At 49.6% G+C, this 27447-nt stretch overlaps 4 protein-coding genes across 4 annotated transcripts; 2 read left to right on the forward strand and 2 right to left on the reverse strand.

Annotated features, from left to right (window-relative positions):
* Positions 1-20: 20 nt before the first annotated feature.
* On the forward strand, positions 21-9282 carry PtrM4_116760 (glycosyl transferase; the record flags this gene model as incomplete). The annotated part of the gene is made up of 4 exons (XM_001935038.2): positions 21-185; positions 236-1144; positions 1193-3422; positions 3473-9282. The coding sequence occupies 4 exons, from the start codon at positions 21-23 to the stop codon at positions 9280-9282; spliced, it is 9114 nt and encodes a 3037-aa protein (XP_001935073.1).
* A 615-nt stretch (positions 9283-9897) lies between these two features.
* PtrM4_116770 (uncharacterized protein) lies at positions 9898-11221 on the reverse strand (the record flags this gene model as incomplete). The annotated part of the gene is made up of 2 exons (XM_001935039.2): positions 9898-10469; positions 10525-11221. The coding sequence occupies 2 exons, from the start codon at positions 11219-11221 to the stop codon at positions 9898-9900; spliced, it is 1269 nt and encodes a 422-aa protein (XP_001935074.2).
* A 2891-nt stretch (positions 11222-14112) lies between these two features.
* Positions 14113-19305, forward strand: PtrM4_116780 (DUF1421 multi-domain protein; the record flags this gene model as incomplete). Its single annotated transcript, XM_066108230.1, has 1 exon — positions 14113-19305. One exon carries the CDS (start codon positions 14113-14115, stop codon positions 19303-19305), a length of 5193 nt encoding a protein of 1730 aa, XP_065961415.1.
* A 497-nt stretch (positions 19306-19802) lies between these two features.
* Positions 19803-27155, reverse strand: PtrM4_116790 (uncharacterized protein; the record flags this gene model as incomplete). The annotated part of the gene is made up of 4 exons (XM_066108231.1): positions 19803-23065; positions 23323-23491; positions 23968-26633; positions 26681-27155. The coding sequence occupies 4 exons, from the start codon at positions 27153-27155 to the stop codon at positions 19803-19805; spliced, it is 6573 nt and encodes a 2190-aa protein (XP_065961416.1).
* Positions 27156-27447: the final 292 nt, after the last annotated feature.

The following is a 27447-nucleotide window of genomic DNA, read 5'->3' on the forward strand; positions in this document are numbered from 1 at the left end:
ATCCCGGCAAGTTAGCAAAAATGCCCCGACCAGAGATCCTAGGTATTGAGGCCTTCCGTCATGGGCCATCACTTCACGGGTGGTGGTGGGAATGGACGCTCATTGCCATCATCGGCGCCAGCGGTCTCATTGGTATTATCACAGTGCTGTGGCATGCGTACCGTATCCTCAGTAGTTTCCTCAAGGTACGATTCGTACACGATTGCTGTATCCTCAAGGCTAACGGAAGTAATAGAGAAGAGCCGACCCCGATAACTTGCCGCGATCCGTACAAGAACGTATTCAGCTTCTATGCAACGATTCGAGCGTCGTGCGCAAATCCCACGTCCTTCCCACCAAGCTAGCATCGTTTGGTGTATACCTAGGCCAATTGAGTACTCCCGCCACACAAGAAGAAATCAGTATACTATCGCAATGGGAGGCTGTGGTGCTGGATCACTCCCAACCTGGGGTTTTGGAGGCTGTCAGCGATGAGAGTATTCCTATGGGACCGCACATCATCGCGCGGTTGGACCTTAGCAAAGTCATCACCTTCTCAGCCATGGAATTTGAATCGGAAATGTCGCGCGCGATATATGTACTTTCGTCGACTGTTCAACAGACTTTGCGACAGGCGGACCAAAAGAGATACTTTACTGGCGTCTTGGTAGCGGGGTGGCGCGACTGCGTTTCTGTGCCTCTATTGAATGGCCTGACAAAGCTTCTTTCTGCATATGGCTTGGATATATACCTCGAGATCGGAGCTCCAGACTTCCTGGATGGTGTCCGCAAACTCGACATCGGGCTATTTGCCGGTATGGTAGTGCGGAATGGTACAATTATGTCCAATGGAGATCGCCGCGATTTCTTCGCCATGGACAAGATGAAGACCACCACGAAATCATTTGTTTCGCAAGCCTGCCAGCGCCCTTTCGTCACCATGATGTGGGACACGATCGACGACAACGCCGAGCTCTCGCATGCCGTAGTTAGAAGAGCACACATGTGGTGCAGCTATCATGGCGCGATTCCGTACTTCCCACGACAACGCGCTTTGACAAACATTGATGAAGTTCGCCCCTGCGATGAGCCTTTGGCAGCCTTCCAGTGGTTGAAGGATCGTAGAGTCATGGACGTTCACGACAACTACCGAGCCGCACGCACAGTAAGTGCAAACCTCTAAGCATCTGGAGACCTTTCTAACTCTATACAGCTTTCCCCGGGGTTTTCGAGCATCATTGATGACTATCTGCCTTTGCAAAAGATCTTTCCCTTTCTGGCCGATGCACTTGCCAATCTAGATGGATCGGAGTCTGAAGATGACGATGCTTCCAGTACCTCTACGCTTACCGTGCACTACCCTGAGATTGACGAAAATGGAGCATTAGTTCAGCGAGAACCCACATCGCCTGGATCGTCGCTGGATTGGTCCGTAGCCATGGAAAAGAAGGCGGATAACCCACTCTCTTGCGCTTACGATGGAACACTATATACATCACTCGGATGCTTTCCCATTGGTCTGGATGCTTCCAAGACAGACTTCGATCGCGTTCTCGTCTCGCAACGGCGTCTACGCGACCTAAAACTACTGGTCAGGGCCACCTCCCAGCAACTCAAGGCCGCCGCAAAAGTTCTTAGTGGCTATTGCCACAGCAGCAGTCACTTCCTTGACCTAGTGCCTACCTCAAGACAAGCCATCTCGAACCTTGCGCATGTCCTATCCCACACCAACGACGATGCCAACGACCCGTATCAACTACAAGTCTACACTGCGCTCGATTCAGGGTTTCACACCCCTAGTGGCGCCCAGTTTTGGTCAGTATGGGAGGTTGAGCCAAGAACCAAGGCTATCATCATGTACATCTCCAAGTCAGTGCAGGATGTCAATACTGTCGTGCTCCACACACATCTGAGCAGGCTTGGATTCTCCAGATACCATTGCCTCCTCGCTGAGTACGGCCTGTCAGAGTTCACCGTGGGGTCTTTTTCGCATGAACGCCTACCCGCAAGGTTTCATCAAGACCTGGACTTGCTTTCTTCTTCGGATCTCCTATTGTACCTGCAGCACATTCACTACTCTGAGTGGGACCAAGACTGCTCTCTGGTTTCAGCTATTCGCGAGCGTTGCCAAGAGCTGCTGATCGACGTACCAACGTATCATCAATTCAAGCAGCTGAGTAACGTGGAGTACATCAGTGGCAGCATTAGCGACGAGCAATTAGTGAGCGCGAAGCTCAAATGGTATCGGGGCTCTCGTCTACCAACAATTGGTAGGTCAGACGCCCTGCAGCTGTTCAGACACGTTGCCGAGGTATTTGGCGACATCTTGTGGTCACGTGATCATGAAAGGCTTGACATCATCACTTCAGCTATAGCAAAGATCACAGGCAGAGGAAGCTTGGATTCAGCTGCCGACTTTGTTCTCTTCTGCATCTTCAGCGCCGCTAGAAAGCATGGCTTTGAAGAGGTCTACATCGAAGTGTCAGACCGGAACCCGCTCTTCAACCAGTACTCCGATCAGAGCGCGGCCTTTGCAGAACTCTTCGCGCTGGGCTCTCGATGCGAGGCGTACTTTGATATCAAACCAAGCGACATGGGCATTATACTCTCAAAAAAGCACAGAGACTACTACAACCACGAAGAACACCAGCCTCCAATGTGGATCTTCAATGCGCCGTCATTCGCTTCCGCGTATGCCGCAGCCCAGACAGACATTGATCCAGAACAGAAGCCATCTGTAATGCCTGCATACCGTCGTTTTACCTTTCTCAGCGTCTTCGCTATTCCTGCCCTCGTCGACATTATCCTTCTATCCACGACTGGACATGGACTCTATCTTAGCGTGAACATGTCTGGAGACGAGAGATACTATGCTACCCTAGCTTTGATGTGCTCTTTACTTCTCTCTGGTGCCGTAGGAACCTGGATCTCGATTGGAGGTACCTACTACCTCATCTCCATGGCGTTCTCCGCAGCCAACATGTTCGTCCTCACACGCCTGGTCGGTGGCCTCGCTTTCACCCTTGCTGGAAGTGTCATTGGATTCATCGTCATCTCAAGTGTATCGAACCCAAACAACGGAGCAGTCTTCTTCTTCTACCTGCTTGGGCTCACGACGTACTTGACTGTTCTTGCTGTCCTCTCCACGTACCAAATTCCGGGGTCCAGTTTCCTCAATGGACGTAAAATCATCATCATGGTCATTCCCACTTTGCTCATCTCCCCTCTATTGACCATCTTTATTCGGGGTCATGAAGTTATCATTTACCTGACGATTCTATACGTCTTCATTGCACTACTGATTCTTGGCACCCGACGTGTGGCGACTCAATGGGTGACTTGGTATCATAACATCAAGACCCTCAACGACGCCGATGTCAAGGAATGGTATCTAAAGAGACACATGGAAGCTGAGCGCTTAGCAGATGAGGCCCAGGCGAAGGGTATGTACACAAAAGCAATGATCAGGCTACATATGCTAACTACATGATAGCAAACCGACCGGGAAATTTGCCCGTTACTGCGAACGACTCCATGGCTGCTTCCTCGGACGTTTCGCTTCGCGCGCCAGAGATTTTTCGCAACATGAGCGAACCAGCTGTCCTTACATTATGCCGTGATGCCTTGCACGAGGCGGTATTGAAAGAAAAGGGACGCAAATTCTGGCAAAAGTCTACCGAAGACAGCTTCGTCAAGCGGCTGGCGGACTGTTGGGATTCAACACTCTTCTTGTTGGATTGGTATGCGCGCATAACGGAAACCAGACGGCCAATTCCATACAGCTCGACCTGGAACCTTGAGACACAAGTCGCGCTCGAGAGCATGCAGCAGTCGCAAAAAGGTATTCGGCTCCACAACTCTTTCATACACTGGCGTACCGCCGGCGATGAGATCTACTGCGGAATCCTTTACTTTCTGGTCGCGCTCATGGATCGATGGCTCGATCTCGTGCATGGCGGTCAGTTCGCCGGACTAGGAATTCCATTGGACGATGATATACTTCGACTATCCGTCGGCTTTGGGCTCGCATACTATCTCATTGGTGCAGTGTTGCTCGACTACAAGGCTCAACATCTACATACAATGTCGGAGCAGCTGTCACCGGTCTCGATTGAGAACTCTGAGCAGATCAAGAAAGCAAAGGCCAACGACTTGAAATTCAGGCGACACTTGTACTTCGGCACTCTGTGTCACTTTATTGGTGTACATGTGTGGGCTCTTGCTGTTTCCACTGCCCTTATCTGGGTCTTTAATGGCTCCTCACCAGGTGTGGTCTTGTTCTTGAGCTATGTCGGCGCCTACACTGGCCTACTCCTTTACCAGTACAACAAGATCTTCTCTGGCCCACATGCACTGATGCCACTTCTGGCAGCAGTAATTCTTGGCTTACTGGTTGGTAACATACTCATCGAAATCTTCCCAGGGTTCCTTTACGGCAAGATCATTGCTCTCGCCGTGTCAACTTGGACAGCAGCCCTCCTCTCGTTCCGGACGGCCAAGTTAGGCACACCTGAGGCATTCGATATTCGCATGTGGATCCTCGAGGTCCTTCCAAAGATCCGATGGACTCATAGCTCAAACAAACCGCCAGCGTCTGCGCTGGTGATCGGTTCCTCTATCATCGAGGTTTACCATGCCTACAACGGTGCCGGCAGCGACGCAGAGTTCAGTCAAAGTGAGCTTCACGCTTGTTGCAACAAACTGCGAGCTGCACCCAGGGAGAACAGGTATCGCGTAAATGCTGTTGGGCAGCCAGGTGACCAAATTACCGCGATACTCCTGTCATGTACGCACGATAATCTATCCAGACTTGCTATGCAAGCGTATCCAAACATGCCGTTCCTGGTGCAGCGCATCCTCTCAGCCTGGCGAAAGGATCTCATCCAGGTCTTCATCGTCCCAATCCGAACTATAGCAGAAGTCGCTGGTGACCTTCGAGCAATCTCGCACTCTTCAGGAGGTCGTCTGACGCTTTACATAGCTGCGGACGGAAATGGTACGAGCCTTGGGCAGACAAACGTGAGCAGCAACTGTACCATCATTGCAGAAACACTATTGCATGCTTGCTCAGAGACCATACTTGGTCTGCCACACCATCACGCAGAAATCGCTGAGTCCATGATCGCCTGCCGAGGAGATGATGGATTTTATCCCATATCCGAGTGTAGTAAACGATCAATGCCGGCTTCAAATGTAGGGGCAGATGCTGCCACGTTTGAACTGACATGCCGCAAGGAGCTGTTGCGCAACTTGTGTCTAGGATTCGACTGCGATACACAGTGGGACAGTCTTCCCCTTGAGATCCGCCGTCTTTTCCTCCGACGTTGTCTCGGTATCAGAGCACCCTATTCGAATACCGAAATGGCATGGGTCAATGGAAATGTTTCTGCTGAAAGCTCCTGTACGATACTTTCGTGCATTGCACGGTACGACCTGGGTGCTTACTTGGCTGTGACCAAATACAACTTCTTCAGGAGCCGGGGCGATCACTCTCTGTCCAAGACAGAGTACCGCCAGAGTTCAGATATCCAGGAAGCATACCACCCAGTACTGAACCAGTCGGCTGTATCATTACTTGGCATGTTCACCGAGTACATTCGCCTCCCGATCGCGTATGTATATCACTCTACAGGAACATGGGTAAAATTCTTCTTCTTGGCGTGCATGGCAGACCCTGAATACCAGCGTGAGCTGAATGGAGCTCTCTTACATTCTCCAAGTTTCGTGCAGATACCCACCACCTTCGTACTTAACGGGTTGTGGATATACAGCCGAGCTGCAATGTCAATCTTCCTACCATTCTTCTTGTATCATCACCGCCAAGATATTGCAGATCTTGCCGGAACTGTCAAAGGCAGTCTGATCATTCAGAAGAAGAACCGCTTGATTATTCAGAGCTACGGAGAAACAGAAACGGCTTTTGTGCACCCTATAGAGGATGGTGGAGTCAAGTTGACTTTCTACCAAGGTGCCCTGAAACAAGAGCCAACATCAGGTCACACACGAATCACCCAGTACGACAACAAGATGCGCATCACCTTACGCGAGGAATATAAGAATACCGCGGTGACCAATGAATTCATTTACGAGTATGGAGACAAGCAAACAAAGCGGAGATCGATGATCTCAAAAGCCCGGTCGAGCAGGATACCGCTAAGCAGGAGCTGCCGTATCGGTAGCGATGAAGGCGCCAAAGTCGTATACAACCACAAGGGTCACATTGAGTCTGGAAACTATATCAGCGAGCATAACTTGGTTCGTTTCAAATACCATTACCGGAAGAACGCAAAGTACGATGACGAACTGCTCCGCGCGGAGTTTGTGCTTCCCCACATGTCCGTCAATGTCAGTTGGTGTGCTCCTCCCGTTCGCCACGCCGAGAAGATGGAGCGTTGGATACCGACACCTCGCGTCTACGAAGCGACGTTTGTCCAGGGGCCCGACGTATACGAATGTTCTTGGTTTTACGATCACAAGTTCCACCCAACCATCACTACCAAGCTTAACGGCGAGCCGGTCGATACCCCCGATATGATCCGCTACGATTGGCTCGGCGTCCTTAAGAAGCCTACTCGATGTACCTTCGCCGACGAGAATCCCCTGCTGGCGTTCAAGACACCGACCTCAAACCTCTTGAATCAACTACTCCGTAGGAACATCAAACAGCAGGACATCTCCACATCCAGAGCTCGATCCCAGCTCTGGAAGACTTGGAAGAAGCGAAACGATCTCGATGGTGTTGTTATTCGATGGGTAGACGAGGAGCTGATTCGAAACGAGGCCCTCCTCAGGCCCTACTGGAGACGCCGTGATCGTGGAAGCCTTGTGAAAGCGGAAGACTACCTGGCGATGCATGCCGATGCCATCATGGCGAGCTCTGATTTGACTAGCGACATTAGTGCTTGGACAACTCTCGCCATCCGCATGAGCGACCTTTTCAGTTTCGGACAAGGCGGTGATGCCGTCATCTTTACCAGGACCAAGGCACTACAGCGCGATACTGACCAGAATCTACACGTTATTGCTGTCGACACCGGTACTTGGCCAAACGAAGGCGGCGGTGTGTCGGCATGCCGTCGCGACCTCATCAACAACTTGCGTACCATCAAATGGCACATGGTAGTCGAATCAGCCAATGACTTCGGTCTTCCAAAGCACCAAACCGAGGAGAATGTTGAGTCGCTCAAGATCATTCCACTATGGGGTTTGGACTTTATGCACCCTAATCACGGCATGTTCACCAACAAGCTCGACAGCGAGGTCGATCATCTCGTCAAGGCAGCTACCATCACCGATATTGAAACAAACTTCATTCCTACCTTGACTGCACTTGTTCATGGAGCCCGAGCGACCACAATGACATCAGCAGACGTCAAGCAAGCAACGCGTGCTTTGGTCAACCTCAACACGTACTTCCAAGATTCGCGGCATTGGAAGGAGGTGTGGACGAGCGATGTTGTGAAGAATGCTTGGAGGAACCTGTGGCTTGCAGACGACATTCCGAATGCGCAACCACCGTCGGAGTGGTTCCGCACTGAGCTACCAACCCTCAACCACTTTGATACTGCGCTGGAGCTGTGGTACAGATACTTGTTCATCTTCTCGATCCCCATTCCCGAAAGGATTCCGAACGTATTCCAGGCCTCTCATCACAGTGTCTCGGCTTCGTACGGTATCGTTTGCAAACTCAAGCGCAACTGCACGCTTCAGATTTGGGACCACGCGATATCCTGGAGAGAGACTAATCTCTACCTCTCCTCAGCCATGTGCACTTTGCCGCCGTTCATTCGGAATTCTCTGTTGGGTCTCATGAAGTTGACTTCGTGTCTCATCTTGCATCATGCTGATCAGATTCTTCCCTGTGCAGACTTCTTTAACCCCGGTTGGGAAGTGGAAATTGGCAGTGCCAAGGGCCAACTTACCCACCGCAATGTTTTCCGTCGAAAGGTCGATCCTATCGTGAACGGCATTCCCGACATGACCAAGTTCGCCCCTGTGACGGAGATCAAAACGAAGTCGCCAACCGTTACCATGTTGTCCCATGTCTGGTTCGCAAAGGACATCAAGACCGCTCTACTTGCGGCAGACATCATCACCAACGAGTGGGGATTCAAGGACTACAAGCTCGACATTTACGGCGCTCTCAACAAATCACCAGTCTACTCATCGGAGTGCCAGGAAATTCTTGCTTGCAAGGGCCTTGGTAAGAATGTGGCGATGCGAGGCACTGCAGACCCCGCGATGGTCCTCGCCAACACCTGGCTGTTCCTCAACTCTTCCGTCTCCGAAGGTCTACCCCTCGCACTCGGAGAGGCTGCGTTGACTGGAGCTCCTGTCGTATGCACAGATGTCGGTGCTTCACTACGTGTTCTTACTGATCCCGACGACGGCAAACGTTACAGCGAGGTTGTTGCGCCGAACGATGCATATGGTCTTGCACGTGCCCAGATTAACCTCCTTGCAATGCTCGACGAATGGGCGCAGTATGCCGACGATGAACCTGGAGTGCCGGCCCCTATCCTTCCTCACAAGCCTACACCCAGGGATGTCGAGATCATCACACGCCGCATGTACGAGAAGTCTGAGCATCGACGAAAGCTGGGCATGATGGCGAGAGGCATTGTCCAAAAGTCTTTCGGTGGTGAGCGCTATCTACGAGAGCACGAACAGATGCTCTGGATTGGTAAGGCTTCTCACGAGATGCTCGGTATCGAGAAGAGAGTACCACCCCCCAAGAACCCAGCACGTATGCTATCGCTCCGCCGTACAGTTCCGCGACAGCTGCACGTAGAAAGCACCTCGAGTCAAACGATCGACCTACAGATGGAGAAGATGATGCACCCACGCCCGTATGCTCCAGGGCGCACATCAGCCACTACATCTTTCTCATCGATATATGTTGATCAGCCAACTGCATCGTCCAGTTATTCCGACCCTCTCTGGGGGGAACACGAAGACTGGAATGCACATACAGACTCGCCGGGGTCATCAGTCGACGACGACTGGCCAGTCCCGTCTGTCGCGCGTCCAGCGAAAACATACTCCGGTGCTAGCGCGATACCCATACCACCTATGCCAACATCTACCAGAGGAAAGCAACCCGCACATTATATTCCCACCGGTCCTGAAAGAGACGGTAGCTTGATGCTCCCGGTAGCAAATCCTAAAATGGATCCGAAAAAAGCCGTGCGCATGCGGCAGAGTCTGGTTACCACCGACAGCGCAAGGAGTAGTGTTAGAACGAGAAGTCATTTGCATGAGGTGGAGGTTGCCGAGTATGGCAACGTAGATGGGCGGCTGTAAGGGTTGCGGATTGAAGATTTTCATCGGTTTTAGAGCGATTAGGTGCACGGAGTTTGCTGCTTTGGGGCTTAATTTCTTTTCTCTTGCATCTATATTCAAAAGCGCATTGTCTATATAGCGAAATTGCTCTTGCACATATCCAAGTAGAAAGGAAAAAATTCTTTGTAATCAATTAGATGAATCTGTGAGTCATACTGCAATGACGACCTTCTACAACTCGCATGTTCAACATCTTACCACCTGGGTGATATGAGATATTTGATATCTTAATACACAAAAGGTGCTGTAGGCGCCAGATACGACTATCAGGGGTGGGATAACCGGGTTTTACTGATATTGTCGCTGTCAAGTATTTCCCTGGTGTTACTCTACCATTACTACGTCGTACATTCCTCTACCAACAGCCCCCTTCATCGGTCTACCGAAATTGGTTGATCAGATGTGATGGGTCCTTAGTCTTGGATCGTGTTCTCATACCGTGAGACGCTGCCGCAGCCCTGCGCAGGGGTTGGATCGTGGCGATTACTGATGGATGTTGTATGTGGGAGAACAGAGCAGAAAAGAGGCAGAAAGTTGTTGTATTGAGAGAGCTACATGAAGCGATTATATACACAACTAAGATGAGTAAGCAGGTGACGAGGAGTCACGTGAGATACAGTTCACAGTGTACCAGGTGAACCGAGGTGCCAGGCTGACAATGGACATATGATCCAATGTACGAGACAACCCCATGGATGGCGATTCTGGCTCATCCGGTTCCTCTTCGGTGAGGGAGCCATGATCCGGAAACATATTGGCCTTGTCCCTAGTCTGCGTTGCAAGCATCTGAGGCCGCGTGTTCGGGGTTTCGTCATCAGTCCCTTGTGATTCTTCTTCTACATATGCTTTGTCTTCCGTCCAGTCCACAGTCTTATCAAGAGTGCTTTGCTCAATCCTCCATTCTGATTTATCGTCGCCGGAAACTCGACGAATCAAATACAGAATGGCTAGACGAACGCTTATCTTCTCCAGTTTGTTTGGAGTGGAAATGCTCTCAATAACACTTTGCGTATGCCTGATTGGCTGCGAGTAGTGTAAAGCCAGTTGCCCGTCCGATTGAATGACAACCTTCAGAAATACAGTCTCAAGGTAAGTCGACACGAAGCCGAATCGTAGGCCGCGTGCTTTCATATTCCGAGCCACTTGCCCTAGAATAGCTGCTAGTATGCCCCTGTCTTTCAATGAACATTTGAGAGAACTAACCAAATATATGGCGTTTGGTTCCACAGTCTTGCAAAGAGTCATCTTCATACCAAAGCCCTGAGATGTTACAGGTTGTAAAGAATTTCATCTCTCCTATCATGCGTTCCTCCTGGTTATCTCCGTCTCCTGGGGTCATTACCGAGACATATGGCTTGTATCGGAAGCGAAAGCCCTTATTCACAATCTTTGCAATACCAATGCCGATGTTGTCAGCCAGTGGCAAGCTCTTGAGAGGCTTGGCATCTTCTGTTTCAGGATTATATGAGTCGAATAGTTGCCTGACTGCGGCTTTGGTCCTTCTAACAGCATCGTGCTGGAATAGTGGAAGAACCCCGTATTCATCGGATATCTGGATTTGATTTCTGAGGTCGGCAAAATCGGGATCCCATGCCTGAATACCTACTAGATTCAGCCCAGCTGCAACATTGTTGCATCTATCAAATGCGTTTTGCACGGCAGGGTTGTAGTATAACTGGGCCACATCCTTCTCGAAAGTGACCCACTCTTTCAAGTCGCCAACAAACACGTCACGAAGATCGCTTGTCGAGACCATCTCATCAGGTCCGCCGTTATGGAGATCAAGTAATCTCCCCTCAATGATCTGCCTCGGATTGTGGCAAAACTCCTTGGGGATAACGCTAAGTTCTGGGAATATGGGAGTCGCATATTCCGGTTCCTTGGTATCGGTTGAGTCCATTGATGTAGGCAGCACTAAGACTTGCGGGAGTTGACTCGCGGTTGAGTGTTGGGTTGATACAGAACGTAGCTCTAGTTTCCCAAGATCTACAACATAACATGCCCGTGCGCGTGACGCTCGGGTTCGCGTGACGCTCCGGCGAACAACATCATAACCTCAGCAAACATGAGGTTGTTGAGCCACCCACAACAGGTAGTATTATAAGATTTTGTAGCGGAGTAGTAAAAAGATGTTTGCGATCAATTTGTACTATCTGAATTTATTTGGGAGGTGAACGTTGCGCCCACGTGATGTGGTTTTAGTTGGGGGCAGCGATAGCTCTAGTGCAGCAGTATTACCACTTACAGCAGCCATAACACGCTGCCTACTACGTTTTTTTAGAGTAGGTTTCTTTGAGGCTAGCCTCTTACCTCTTTAGGATAATTGTAGCGCTTTTATAGCGTTTGCAGCATCTCTCTGTTGCTGTTTCTTACGCCGAGCGTAAGCAAGTCTCTTAGCCTTCTCAGCTCTCTCCTTTTCCCTCACCACCTTAGCTCTCTCTCGCTCCTCACGCTTCTCCTCTATCTGTAACTGTTTAAGATGCTTAGTATTATCTCTCTACTTCTTACGCTGAAGCTTTTGAAGGTGCTCCTCCTCCTCCTTTCGCTGTATTACTGCTGCTCGATCACGTGCTCTCTGAACTGTCCTTAGAGAGTACAAAACAGCGCCACCATAATACTCTCCTAACTGCCTTAGTAGGAGAGCTTTACTGTGCTTCTTCCTCTTCTTCTTGGTCTTAAGAGCAGCTTTAAGACCCTTATTTTCATAGTGAAGGAGCTCATTTTAGACTTAAAGATAGTGAAGGGAAGTAGAGAGCTGCTTTGCTTTGTCACTGTTGCTATCTTCAACAGCTAAGCGCATAAGCTGTTCTATATAAATCTAATCACTTAGAGAGGGGCATGATAAAGAGCTCTCGCCCCTAACTAACTGTGTTAGAGTATTAGAGAACCTCTTTAATGTAACGTTGGCGTTCATAGGCTAGATGTTAGTAGCTTTAAAGCTCTTAATAATAGTCTCTTTCTTAAAGGAGGTGATCTAGGCACCCTAAAACAATAGGAATGTTGGTAGGCCTTGTACGATCGTACGGGGTGAATAACAACAACGAAGTTCTTCTGGTGACTGGTATTGGTATTCTACGAACATAGCTGCTACGAAGGTACACCTACGCTCTGCGCAAGGTGGGCCTAAGTCGGGCCGAAGTGTCAAGCAGCCGACGTCTCTACCGATACTCACGATCCGACAAGGAAGAAGTCTTCTTTCTTAATAGCTAAGTGCCTAAGAGCGTGTTATTAATAATAAGCTAGTTCAGCTAAGTAAGATGATGAGAGAGGCTTAAACATCACTATATTAAGGGGTTAAAGCGTATAAGTTGAATAGGGAGGTGTCAAATGAGATGAGATTTTGTGGTAAACTGATGATTATTGTTTGTTCTCTGTCCGCTGCCCTCTCACGAAGTTGAGGGCTACGGGGGTATATATGTCGTTAGATTCGAGTTAGGCCAACGTAGGATTTGGGCTTTACAAAGGGGGTCTCATCCCTTACCTAGGGGCATTGAGCCCCTCGGAAGGGTTTTTACCCCTTGCCTAGAGCCGAAGTAGGATACCCCTTCCATCTGACACCTCCATAGATCTTAGGTTAACGAATTCATCTGATTCTTTCTGGCAATTGCCCTCAGGGCCGGCCCCTTTCACAGCTGTCAGAACGCAGGTCTACACCCACTACGCTATGCAATCAAAAAGGTACGTATGATCAGTGAACTCCTGATCATCGTGGTAGAATAGTATATATTGTACACCTCGCATTGCGTAGGCCTGACACCAGCACCGTTATCCACTCCCTGTTGCCATCTTAGATAGGTGCTCTAACTCCTTTCTTCACCTAAGTCTGTTTAAAGAACACCCTCTTTGTTCTACCCAGACATGTCAACAATCCGTTCAGTCAGTTTGCAACCCCTGGCTTGAATTGAACTGCAGAAAGCAGGCCGAAAAATCTCAGCAAACTGATTGAATTGTCTCTCAGCAAAGCCCGAACTGAACTAATTAGGTAACTTATTTAAACTGATCACTTTTTTACATACAAATTAGGCCTCGCTGTCGTACTAATTCCCTAAGTTATACATAACGTTAATTGCCTCGTCGCTGAATAGAGACTCTAAAGTCTCTCCTTTAACACCTAAACTATCCCGTATTATTATTATTATTATTATTGTCGGATCGTGAGTATCGGTAGAGACGTCGGCTGCTGGACACTTCGGCCCGACTTCGGCCCACCTTGCGCAAGAGCTTAGGTATACCTTCGTAGCACCTATGTTCGTAGATATCAATTAGAACCACCGAACAGAATGCATTCCTAGTTATCGTTATTTCCCTTTACGCACTTAGTGCAAAGCCAACCAACACTGATCAGTGATTGCTTGAGGCGATCACAGACAGCAAGGAAGAAGAGACAGACCGCATCTTTGACAGCCTCCCTAACGCACGACGTTATACTCCTGAGAGAAGATTCTGTGCTAAGAACAGAGCGAGGCAGAGATAACGCATAGCGATCAAAACCTCCCTCTAAGCTGCTAATCCAGGCCGAAGCTCGATTACAGCGCGTCAGCAACGCACAAAGACACACTGTTGAAATCCCGACGCGAGAAGTCTTGGGACGACTACAGCACGTCAGCAGCGCAGAGCGACAGACTATTGATATCCCGACGCGAGAAGTCTCGGGACGACTATAGTGCGTCAGCAACGCGTAGCGATTCCGTACGAGCGTCCCCGGACGATCCTATCACGTACAACCACAAGCGCTGGAACCGACCAACCAGCTAGACAAGACAAGGCAACGCGTCAATATACACCGGCACGATGGCAGGCAGCCAGAGCAACTCTGGCGATACAGACGCTGATGTTCAAGAGCAACTACTCAACTATCCATCCGAACGCAATACAAGCAAGCGCGCAGAAACTATATCCCCAGGAGCGAAGTTTACTGCTGAACACCTTATGCGACACTGTCCATACACAGTCACGTTTGACTATATCAACCCATCTCTCTGGGGTGTACCCGCACCAGAGGATGCAGACGAGACGCACGCAACAACCTGGGTCGCGAAGGCTATCCACGACTACCATGTAGGAATGGAATGGGATGAGAGACTATACTTCGACTACCAATGGGACTTTGAAGGATGGACACGAGAGCTATTCCAGAAGGTTGAGCGCACTACGCTAAGATCTCTGAAGACTGTGCTCCGGTATAGGGGAGTCTATACAGGCAAATTTCGGGCTAGAGTAGCTGATTCCCTCTTCAACTTACTAGGAGGAGAAAACGCTCCCGAATGGGACCCTGCAGAGTTCAAGGCCGAGAAGTTTGACGAACGTTCTGAGGCGTACCAGCGTCAGCAGAACGCACATCTAGCAGCCCCTATAGATAGACAAGCGCAGCAGCCACTGCAACAGACGCAGCCACTGGAACCGCTACAGCCGCAGCCACAACGTCCGTCACAGGGCGAGCAGTATAGAGTGAGACAAGGCGTTCGAAGCCACCCGCAATATCAAGAGCTACAACAACCGCCCTACGCGATCAATGCCTATGCAGGACCACAGCCTCGACAAACGGAGCAGGCTATGCAACCACAACAATGGTACCCGCAGACACAGACACGACCCCCAGCGACCGCATACCGCGAGGTGACACCTTTCCCTCAGCAACCTACAAACCGAGTACCTGACAGACCCCTTGGCCTACCACATGACCCGTACAAGACGCTACCGCCGCGATGGTCTCGCAACGATCGGCTCGAAGCCAATACGATCACGCAGTTCTCTAAGCTATGGGACAATAGCAACAAGTATACAGGGAATGCGTACGATCTCCTAGACGATAAGATTAAGATCTTCTTCAGCATCTGCTGGCAGGTAGATATCCAGGAGGAGCAGTTTCACGCAGTGTTTCCCCGTATCCTTACCGGGCGTGCAGAGACGTTCTACATACAGGTTGTAGAGAGAGATGATAGCTTTGCTGATGCGTACATGGCAATCAAAAACCACTTCGACCATGACGTCCATCACCAGCACTACTACACAGACTGGACGACTACAACCTTCGCTCGCACCCGCGCAGAGAACCCTGATAAGGGACTACACGAGGTTCTGCAGATCCTGCTTGACAAGCTGCAGCTATGCCAGCGTGCCCTTGGCAAGAACTTTGAGGGTGAGGATGCCCTCCGCACTACGGTCATCAATGCCTGCCGAGGAGTACCAGAACTTGAGATGGCACTGTTCAAGCCAGCCACAATCTGTGAAGGACTCTTCTCAGATCTACGATCCGCAGTGGAAACACACCTAGCACGGCAACACACCGCCCAGTTGGTCACAGAAGATCAATACTACCTAGACCGCCGATACAACGGCAATGGAAGGATCCGAGGTGGATCTCGAGGTGGAGGAGGATTCAGAGGCGGATCCAGAGGAGCATACCGAGGAGGCGAGCAGCGCGACGACAACGGACGAGGATTCAAGCCACGTTGGAGGAAGAAATGCTTTGTTTGCCGGAAGGAAGGATGCTGGTCTACCAACCACACAGATAAAGAGCGCAAAGATGCCCGTGCGCAGTTCTTCTCTACGCTATACTTTACAGGTGCACAGCCCCCTGAGGACTTCTCCGTACATCTTGCAGAATACGAAGGGATCGAGCACACCAGCCAGTACAATCAGAGAGGCTGGAGAGAGGAGGAAGACTGCGAGGATGACGAGGATGACGACGTCGCGGAAGCACATTCTGAACACCAGTTCTTCAAGGAGCAATGCCTTGCAGACCAGGCGTTCTTGCATCATATCTCGGGCGACGACATATACAGCCGAGACGCGCCGTCAGCACCAGCATCGCAGTTCCTGCTTGAGGACCGCTACACACGATCTGTGTACCAAGGAATCCTACCAGATACAGGCGCTGCAAACGTATCCACGGTCGGCAAGGAGCAATACCTCGCACTTACGAGAGAAGATCCGACGGTTAAGTTAGACACATCTACAGCAGGGAAAGCGTCTATTAAATTCGGAAAAGGCGAGGCTACAGCGTCGATTGGCACCGTGCAGGTCTCTACGGAGATCGGAAAAATCAACTTCGAAGTGCTCGAGGCGCCTACGCCGTTCTTGCTATGCCTTGCAGACATGGACCGCTTAAAGGTATACTTCAACAATACGACAGACGAGCTGGTTCAGGATGACGTACACATCCCGGTGATTCGCAAATGGGGACATCCTTGGTTCCATCTAAACAAGAGAGAGAGAGCAACTATGTTCCTAACGGAGACAGAATTGCGACGGCTCCATCGACGGTTTGGACACCCAGCTGTTACGCGACTAGTCAAACTCTTAAAGGATGCTGGCCATAACGACTTCGAAGAAAGAACCCTAGAAGAAGTCACTAAGTTCTGCCACCACTGCCAGCTCCACAGCTCCGCGCCGCGCCGATTCAAATTCACTCTTAAGGATGATCACCACTTCAACTATGAGATCCTGGTGGACGTAATGTACCTAAGCAACAAACCTGTACTGCATGTGGTCGATTCCTCAACAGCGTTTCAAGGCGCGAGGTTCCTCAGCGCTATCTCAGCTAAAGAAACATGGCAAGCACTGCGGATACTATGGATCGACACCTACCAGGGACCACCCGACATCATCACGCATGATGCAGGTACTAACTTCGCGAGCGCAGAGTTCCGCGCAGAAGCAAAGATCATGGGAGTCACATGCAAGCAAGTACCTACGGAGGCGCACTGGTCTATCGGCAAAACTGAGAGGTACCATGCCCCTCTACGCCGGGCATGGGACATACTCCATGCAGAACTCACTGACACTATGTCCGACGACGCGATTCTCCAGATGGCTGTGAAGGCTGTTAACGATACTGCTGGCCCTGATGGACTAGTCCCGACGTTACTAGTCTTTGGAGCGTACCCACGAATGACTGCAGAGTCACCGCCATCACCATCAATGGTCAAACGCAGCGAGGCTATTCAAAAGGCGACGAAAGCCCTGCGCAAGCTCACTGCAGAGCGCCAAGTTGCAGACGCCTTGAACACCCGCAATGGACCAGCCACTGCAGACATGCTCGCGCTCCCACTCCAGAGCGAAGTCTTAGTATGGAGAGAGAGTGATGGCTGGAATGGCCCGTACAAGATCGCCAGTACAGATGGCCACAACATCACTGTCGACATGGTTAATGGTCCAGCGACATTCAGATCAACTGTCGTTAAGCCATACTACAGACCAGACCACCTGTGGAGCGACCCTGATGCGCCACACGCGCCGAATGAGCCGAATGAGCCGCACGAGCCGATAGCAGTACCTCCGGCAGCGCAACCACGTAGAAGAGGCCGCCCTCCAGGGTCAAAGAACAAGCGGAAGGCGCACGCGTACATCACCAAGAAGGAGCAGGACGATCTTGAGCTAGCTATCAAGCTACGGAACGATGGCGTGATCACAACCTCAGGCGCCCCCTTTGAAGCGTCTGATGACCAAGAGATCAGCGACCTAGTAGGTCGTGGAGTCTTCAAGTTTGAGCAATACGACGAGAGGCTACACAGCAAGATCCGGATCTTTAAGTCACGCCTAGTACGTGAGGTCAAGGGAAAGACAACTAAGCCTTATGAGAAATCCCGTCTGGTTATCCAAGGCTACCAAGACTATGGCAAGGAGGCTATCTTAACGCAGTCGCCAACCATCCAGCGATGTAGCCAGCGCCTGATTATGTCGCTGGCGCCTGGGCTAGTACAAAGCGGCATGAGCGTTGAGCTACGTGATATTACGCAGGCATACCCACAGGCTCAGACAACACTGAAGAGGACGATACTCGCACACCTCCCTACCGAGCTGGTACATCGATATCCAGAAGGCACGATACTCCACGTGATCAAGCCACTATATGGGATCGCGGAGGCAGGAGTCCACTGGTGGACAACATATCACGGACACCACTGCAAGGAACTAGATATGTCAACATCTACGTACGACCCATGCCTGTTGATCACGAACAGCGACGACGCAGACGTCTTCGGCATCGTCGGTATGCAGACAGACGACACCCTCATGCTCGGAACGACCGCGTTCTTATCACGCGAAGAGAAAAAGATCCAGAAGGCGCAGTTTAGATCAAAACCAAAGGCTATGCTGACACCAGAGGTGCAGTTAGACTTTAATGGATGTACACTTACGATGGACGCCAGCAGAGTCTTAATCCTCAGGCAGAAAGGACAAGGAGGAAGGATCAGGCTTGTTGATATTAGGGCACCCGACCGCGCGCAACAGTACACCGAGCAACGCGCCCGCGGAGCGTACATCGCATCAACATGCCAACCAGAGGCATCATTTGATCTGTCCGTAGCTGCTCAAGCGCAGCAACCATCAGACGAGGACATTAAGGCACTCAACAAGCGCCTGAAATGGCAGATGGAGAATCTCACTCGTGGCCTACGCTACGTCACTGTCAACCTTACGGAGGCTAAGTTGATAGTCTTTGTAGACGGCTCCTTTGCCAACAACAAGGACCTCAGCTCACAGCTAGGCTTTGTCCTCATGCTCGTCAACGAGTCCATTGGCGCCAACACCTTCACAATACAAGGCAACGTGATCCACTACAGCTCTACAAAGTGCAAGCGCATCACACGGAGCGTACTGGCCTCAGAGATCTACGGCATGGTCAACGGCTTTGACATAGGCATCGCGGTTGCAACCACGCTAAGGATAGTTACAGAACGACTTGGACTACCTGCAATTCCCTTGGTTATCTGTACAGACTCGTACTCCTTGTACGAGTGCCTAGTAAAGCTTGGGACAACGAAGGAGAAGCGCCTCATGATCGATATTATGGCGCTGCGCCAATCATATGAGCGTCGCGAGATCACGGAGATCCGCTGGATCAATGGCGAAGACAATCCTGCAGACGCCTTCACGAAGGCATCGCCAAACCGCGCTCTTGAACGCTTTATTGACGGCAATAAGCTGACAGTCCGAGTAGATGGATGGGTGCAGAGGCCAACAAGCTTTGATGTTTAATGCTATACACTGTCACTACCGATACAAGCAGAGTTACTAGCTATCCAGAAAGAAAAGACTTCCAGTGTCGGATCGTGAGTATCGGTAGAGACGTCGGCTGCTGGACACTTCGGCCCGACTTCGGCCCACCTTGCGCAAGAGCTTAGGTATACCTTCGTAGCACCTATGTTCGTAGATATCAATTAGAACCACCGAACAGAATGCATTCCTAGTTATCGTTATTTCCCTTTACGCACTTAGTGCAAAGCCAACCAACAATTATTCCATTAGAGTCCTTTTTCAGTCAGAGACTATGTAGGACTTTGGCCGAAGGCCGTTCTATCTTGGTTTTTCTAATTTACATGGTTTTCTGGTATGGTTCGCTAATATGGTTTTTGGCTTTTCTACAAAAGATAGCTTGTATCTGTTTGTTGCCAGGTGCTAAAGAGCAGTTTGATAAGTAGAAAGAGATGTATCAGCGGGCTCTTGTGGCAAAGGAGAGGGTTGTGGTTTTAGTTTTATACAGTGTCTCTCTGTAGGTCTTCTGGTGGCTGTCCTAGGTACCATTTTCTTGTTCCTATTCTGGTGCTAGTGATAAAAGCTAGGGTTGCTTCTATACCTATACTAGTGTGGAGTAGTAGTGGTAGTGTGACTGGGCGATGTTTGATTGTTTGTAGGAGCGTTTTTCGATGGTCTTTGTATAGATGACAGTACAGTAGTAGGTGTTCTGGCGTTTGGATGTTTTGGCAGGTGCAGCGATTCGAGTCTCGTTTCTTAAATCTCTTTAGATAGGAGTTGAAGTATCCGTGTCCTAGCTTAAGAGAGTAGAAGGCGCTAGAGGTTACTCTTTTCGTGTTCTGTGGCATTTGGATGGTTTTGCTGATTTTAAGAGGGTATTTGGCTGAGTAGGTAGCTTTGTTTAGAGCGGTTGCTCTTGCTTTGTATTTCTCATACTCTTGGCGTTGTTCCGTTTGTTGTATCCTTTTGATTGTCGTGCCTAGGTAGGCAATGCTCTTTGTTGTTGATCTGGGGTCCTCTTTGGTTGCTTCTTTTGCTAGGTAGTCTGCTCTTTCGTTTCCAACTATATCTGTGTGTCCAGGTGCCCAGAGTAGGTGGATGTTTGCTTGTTTTCGTCGGATCGTATTTGCCGCTTTTAGACATCGGAGTTGCCAATGCTGTCCTGGGTTATCTGATAGGTTTTTAAGCCTGTAGATTGCTGCTTGGTTATCTGCGTAGACCTCAAATTCCTGGTCGGTTGTAGCGTTCTTTGCTGCGTATTCGAATGCTCGTGTAATCCCTTCTAGTTCGCCGTTGTAGACTAGCTGGTATTGTCCGATATTAACTGTTTCTGAGTAGATCTCTTGCTGAGTTGAGTTGTAGACTGCTATCCCAACTCCTATTCCTTTTCCTTCTTGTGTTTGCGAGGCGTCTGAGTATATTGTCGTGTAATTGTCTAGCCTTGTTTTAATGTAGGCTTGGTGCGCATTTGCCTCCTCTTCTTTGGATTTTTGAGAGACTGTTACGGTATAGTTTAGAGTATCCCATGGCCTAAACCGGTATGGGATAGTCTGCTCTGTGTCTCTTTTGTTGTTTTTAGGAATTGCGTTAGTAATAGTTTGTAGCTGTCTGTGCTGGTTTGGTTTCTTTGAGCGTTGGAGATTAGTTGATTGGATCCGAGTTATTGCCTTTGCAATTGGATGGGTGTTGGCTAGCAGGTTTGCTCTGCTTGCGTAGTTCCGGATAGTTGAGTTAAGCCTAATTGCTGGTGGTAGTAGGCTCGCTTCGAGGCTTGTAGGGACTGTTGGTGCTGTTCTAAACACTCCTAGAGTTTTTCGACAAGCCAGGTTGTGTAGTGACTGTAGTTTCTTTGTAGCGTAGGGTTGGTTTTGCCAGTATATTTGTGCTCCGTAGTCTGACACGCTAGTTACACATGCTAAGTATAGTTGTCTAATAGCGTGTGTTGATAGGCCGAGTTCAATGTTCCCTAGTCTTCCTAGCCTGTAGAAAGCTTGTCTGGCTTGGCTTACACGTATAGACACATGTGATTTGAATGATAGTCGGTTGTCTAGATAGATACCTAGCCACTTGACAGTGTCTTTGTGTTCTATCCGGTCGTTGTTTGGGAGTATGAGGGCTCTTTCTATCCTCTCCTTCTTAGCGGTGAAGTGGATTAGCTCTGTTTTGGATGTGTCGAAGATAATGTCTAGCTGCTCTCCCTTGGCAAAGAGTGTAGCTATCTCTTTTTGCAGTGCTCTTATGTTTTTCTTTAGAGAGGTTGATGAGGTAGTAAGAGATAGGTCGTCGATATACGATAGTTGAAAGCTTTGTAAGGCTGGGAATAGGTCTCGGATATAGATAAGGAAGAAGATTGGTGATACTGGGCTGCCTTGTGGGATGCCTGCTCTAATCTTGCTAAATTCTTCAATCTTATTATCGAATGCCAGTCTTAGGGTCCTGTTGGAGAGAAAGGATTTCGCCCAGCAAATTAAGCTAATTGGGAGTCCAAGTTTCTTAAGTCGGTCTAGAAATCGGTTGTGTATGACGTGGTCAAAAGCTCCTTTGACGTCCACGAACACTGTGGAAGTAATTTGGCCTTGCTGTTTTTTGTGTTGAATCTGGTCTACTAGGAGGAGAGCGGCGTCTATTGCAGATTTCTTGTTTCTACCTCCAATTTGTGAGGAGTGTAGGAGGTTTGTGGTTTCTGCTAGACTAGCTAGTCTTTTGGCGATAATTCTCTCTAGTACCTTCCCTAGGCTGTTTAAGAGAGTAATTACTCTATAAGCTTTCGGGAGAGAGTAGTCTAGTTTGGATGGTTTTTTGAGAATTGCTCCTGTAGCTGCTTTCCAGCACCGAGGGTGGTATCCGTAATTAAACAAGATTGAGTAGGCGATGAAGAGGATCTCTGGGTTGAACTTAAACGTAGCGGTTATAATATCTTGAGTAATGGCGTCAGGCCCTGGTGTACTACTTTTAACTTTACTAGAACAGGCTTGTTCTAGCTCAGAAATTGATAGTTGCGGCCAGTCCCAAATGCTCTCTTGATAGTTTAGAAAGCTTGGTAGTTCTGCTGTTGGAGGAGGAGGGAAAAGTGCTTTTCTAAAGGCCTTGCACTTTCCTTTGAATGTTTTCTCTAGTATCTCTCCATGGATAGGTGGGATCTTTTCGACCTTTTGATCCTTTGTGTATGCCATAGCTTTGTAGATAGACTGTGGGGTTTCTTGTTCTAGAAAGCTATTCCAATGTCTCTTCTTGGCATCCTTGATTGCTCTTGCGTAGGTGTTCCGCGCTATTAAGAAGTCTTTCTTGAATAGATATGCCTCTTGGATGGACAACTGTTGCAATTGTTGTGTGTAGACTCTTTGGCAGTGAGTAAGCTCTCTTCTTAGCTTAGTAAGCTCCTGGTTCCACCAGGGTTTTGGTTTAGGACCTAGTTTGACTTTTGGGATTGCTTTGTCAGCTGCTAGTTGGATGACTTGCGTAATTGCTTCCCCTATCTCCTCTAGTTTGCTTTGAAGCTCCTGGTCCTCTTCTAGAATTAGATTCTTGCAATCTTGTTTCCTAGGGTCGTTTATCTCGCTTATGTGCTGTAGCGTGATGTTGTTTTGAATAGCCTCGTTTAGGGTTTTTTGAAAAAGTGGCCAATCCGCCTTTTTTGTGTTAAACTTGCGTTGGTTTATTGGATTGTCTACTTGGTCGGTGTCTGATCGAATTGAGAAGAGTAGGCCGTAGTGGTCAGATCCAGTCTCCGTAGTGACTTGCAAGACTGCAGCGTAACTGCGCGCTTAAAGCAGCTAAAGTATAAGTTTCAGCGCGTAACAATAGGCTTAACAACCTTAAGGATCTTGCGATCTTTTGCGGGTAATTCAGCGTTTGCGCGGTGCTAGAAATTAATAAAAAGCTTATGCTGCTGTAGTGTTTTAATATAGTTAATAACGTTAAGCAGCACGCTAAGAGGACCATCTTTACGCCACTTCTTTATAAATCTCACCTTATTGCTGAGCTCCTTAGGCGCGTTATTATACGCCTGCTAATTATTACCCCAAAGGAGCGTCTGCCCAATAAGGTTGAGTGTATAGGGACCGCAGCGGAGGCGGCGGTAGGCGGGCAAAAAGTCGTAGATCTCTGCAACTACGGCAATAGCGGTGTCGTTGTTAGCTACGTTGTTAAGTATAAAATAGCCTAACTTAGCGCTATTAATACTAAGCTGCTGTAACGTTTAGTTAACAACCTTAGCTATCTGTTACGGATCCATAGACTCGCTCGGCCCATGGCCCCTATATCGATAAGATCCTTATCTTATCGGACTAGCGCCTTGGCGCCCACAGCATAAGTTCGGGCTCACAACGTAGATAGCTCGATAGCTTGTATCTTGTCAAATCCAATCTTTCTTGATCGATCCCTCTGTCAGATATTCACTCTCATCTGGAATACTGATGAAATAGGTAATAATGGTGATGATATTGATTGTTGATTGTTTGTTGGTTCTGTCTACGGTTGTGGGCACACCTGGGGGGTGCCAAGCCTTCCTGTGATCCGATTGGCTCTCTCAGATGCCGGGTCGCGCTAGTCTAACCCAGCGTCTGTACGCTCTCATCTTCAACAGTGCTATTATCTGACACACCCCTTCAGCTTGGACGCTCTTCACGCTTGCAAGCTGGGCACTTAGTCCTACTCAAGGCTTACCACGAGATTTTCAAGTTTCTCTTGAATTTCTTCGAGCGGTGCCGAGTTTCTCGCCAGGATTTCCTTAGCGGGGACTAGTCCTAGTTGTTCTAGGAATTCTGGCCATTTGTTTGGTGGCAATGATTTGGTGAGACCGTCGGCGATCATATCCGCGGTAGGTATGTACTCTACGGAGATCCGGCCTGTCGACACCTCCTGTCTGATCCAGTGATTGTGTATGTCGACATGTCTGAGTTTGGTTTGAAGCTTTGAGACCTCCTCGGTGACTAGGCGAATAGTCTGTTTGTTGTCGCATTGAATAGTGATACTAGGGGTGTCAAGCTGGATGTTCAGCTCCTTGAGGAGACGGGACAGGAATAGAGCTTCCTTAGCCACTTGAGACAGGGCGAGAAGCTCGGCTTCTGTCGTTGATGTTGTAACAGTGTCTTGTTTGTTTGCTTTCCATGCGATGAGTCCATTAAAGAGCTTAATCGCGTAGCCTTGTGAGCTCTTCCTGTCTAGGGTATTGTCGGCAAAGGAGGCGTCGCTGGCTATCTGCAGTCCAGTGCCTCCTCCAAGTTGTAGCGCGAGGTGTTTTGTCGCTAGTAGATATAGAAGAACACGGTCGGCAGCGTTGTGGTGCTCTAGTCCTGGATTGGAGAGAAAGCGGGCGAGCCGCGACGTCGCAAAGGCGATGTCTGGTCTGGTAGTTACAGCTGCGAAGAGGAGTGAGCCTATCTTGCGCTGGTATTTGTTGATCTCTGATGGGCAGGCGAGCCCATCTCTAGGGAGTAGCTCGGCAGTCGCCATCGGCGTGTCGTGTCTAATGTCGGTACGGTCGGCCAGTCTACTGATCTTGTCTGCGTAGGCCGCCTGCGACAGTTGGATCGTCCTTGATTTGCGATCTCTGATGATCTCGACGCCGAGGAACCATTGTAGGTCATTTCCTCCTGTGAAGAGGTACTTCTCCTGTAGGCGGGCAATTGCCTGCTGGGCGGATTGCTCCATGTCTTTGTGGTATGCTAGTATGATGTCGTCCACGTAGAAGAAGATAATGATGCCGCCTTTGATGAGACAGCAGGGCTCGTGCGGTACTTCTTGGAAACCGAGTTCTTTGAGAGTGCTTGTGAACTCTTTCTGCCAGAGGAGCGGGGATATGCGCAGTCCATACAATGCCTTGTTAAGCTTGAGTATAGTACCTGGCTTCTGATGGCCGCGTGGCATTCTCATGAATACTTCTCGGTCTATTGTCGCATGCACGAAGGCGTTTGTCACGTCGTACTGTTTGAGCTCTAGGTCGTACTTTGCCGCAATTGCGGTTAGCATTCGGAACGACCGGCTTGCGAGTGTTGCCGCGTAGGTGTCTTGCGATGTGATGTTTCGCTGCTGATCACCGCGGACGACTAGTCGTGCCTTGCACTTGAGTAGTCGGTGATGCTTGTCAAGTTTGTAGGTGTATACCCACATGCAGTCCAGGATTTGTTGTCCTGTTTGCTTGATTTTCTTTATAGGGATCTCTGTCCATGAGTTCATTTGATGGTGGCTTGCCAGATGGGACTGTTCTGCTTCTTTGAATAGTTCTCCCATTGGGTGGTCCTCAAGCTTAGTTCGGCATGTTGGCAGAGGTGGTAGCTGACTGCGATGGGGCTTCAAGCCTTTGGCGAGCATTCTCACAATCGCAGCCTTGTCCATAGCTACTCCTCTGTATTCTCCAACCTTTCCGGCCTGGGTACCCGCCATGAACGCTGCTGCCCATGGGGCAGTCTTAGGGGTTCCTTGTCGATCCTTCTCATCTAGCGATGCTCCTGCCATTAGCCGCGCGAGCAACGCTGCGGGTGGCGGTGTCGCCGGAGGTGTCGGGTAGCTGTCCCGGATTTTTCTCCCTTGATAGTATCCTGGCTGGTCGCCCTCGCTGTCCTGAGCGAGTGACTCCTCCGGTGGACTGTCCTCATAGAAAGACTCCGTCTCTGGTTGCTGCGCTGGTGTTGGCAGCTCAATGGTCCTCACGTGTGTCGCGATTTCTTCTAGCGTATTGTGCATGAGGTTGTCCATTAGGTCTTCGGTTTTGCCATCGAAGATTGACTGTTCGTCGAAGACAACGTCTCTAGTGCTTATCACTTTGGCGAGTGACGGTATCCAGATTCGGTAGATGTTTGATGACCGGTATCCGACTAGGTATCCGATCCATGCCTTTGGGTCGAGGCGTTGTAGGCGCGACTTCCCTCTGTGGGTGTCGTCTGTCATGGCGAAAGCTTTGCAGCCATATGCCTTAAGATGAGTGAGGTTTGGTTTTCGGAGAGATGTGACTATTCCGTTGCTAAAAGCTACTCGTGTGAAGAAGACTTCGTATGGTGTCTTCCAGTGATTGTTGTAGTTTGGGGTTCTGTTGTAGAGATAGACTGCGGCTCGAGTGATTTCTGGCCACAATTCCCAAGAGAGATTGGCGTCAAGTCGCATTGCGCGTGCCTTCTCCTTGTTCACACCCCCTGAGCGCTCGGCTCCACCGTTTTGTGCCTGTGTGTCTGGGGCTGAGGGCTCGACTCTGATGCCCTGTGTTGCCAGCCATCGCTCGACATCTGGCTTAACAGTTGTGATCTCGTTGTCAGACTCTATGGTCTTAACGGATATATTGTAATGGTTCTTCATAAATGAGAAGAAAGTTGTGAGCAGCCGGATAATAGACTTGGCTGTCGGTTGTCGGTAAAGTATAAGTCCCATTGGAGGCCTGAGAAACGATCGGTAATGAGCATTTGGCTCTTCTCTTTTGTGATCGCCTGGACTTCGTATGTATGGAAGTCGATAGCAAGTCGCTCTCCTGGGCCTTCGTCGTTTGTTCGCGGTAGGCGTCGTATCTGTCTCTTGGACTTGGCTCTTCCGCAGGAGTCGCATTGTACTGTCGTCACCCCTTGAACTCGCACCCCCTCAGACTGCTGCACGAGATGCTCGATTGCTGCTGGTCCCGGGTGGCCGAGTCTCTTGTGCCACAGCATCGCTGAGGCCTTCTTTGGTCCTCGCTGCGTGCGTGCTGTGATGGCTTTTGTGTGGACAAATGCCTGGGCTAGAGGATTGTACTCTAATACCCACTGGCCAAAATTTTCTAAGAGGTTGCCAATAACTTGATCGTCTGGTCCTCGTAGGTTGGTTGGGTTTGATTTGGTATCCACCAGATTCCTCTCTGCCGTAGCAGTCGGAAGGACACTAGATTGCATACGATCTCTGGGCAGATTGCCACATCTCGCAGCACTAGCTTTGTTGTCCTATGCTGATGTTGCAGCGTGATGTCTGTGGTCCCGTATCCCCGTATCCAAATCTTTATACTACCAGCCCATATGTAGTCTCCTAATGATGACGGGCGGTAGTTGTATATCCGATCTGGATTGTTTGTGATGTGGCACGTCGCTCCTGAATCAAGAATGAATGATCGTGCGAGAGGGTACGTGTGCTCGGCTGTCCCACTCCGTGCGATGGTAGTGAACGCGGCGTCTACGTCCGTAATCTTTC

The sequence above is a fragment of the Pyrenophora tritici-repentis genome, chromosome 6 (assembly GCF_003171515.1).
Source record: "Pyrenophora tritici-repentis strain M4 chromosome 6, whole genome shotgun sequence".
In the NCBI taxonomy this organism is placed as follows: Eukaryota; Fungi; Ascomycota; class Dothideomycetes; order Pleosporales; family Pleosporaceae; genus Pyrenophora; species Pyrenophora tritici-repentis.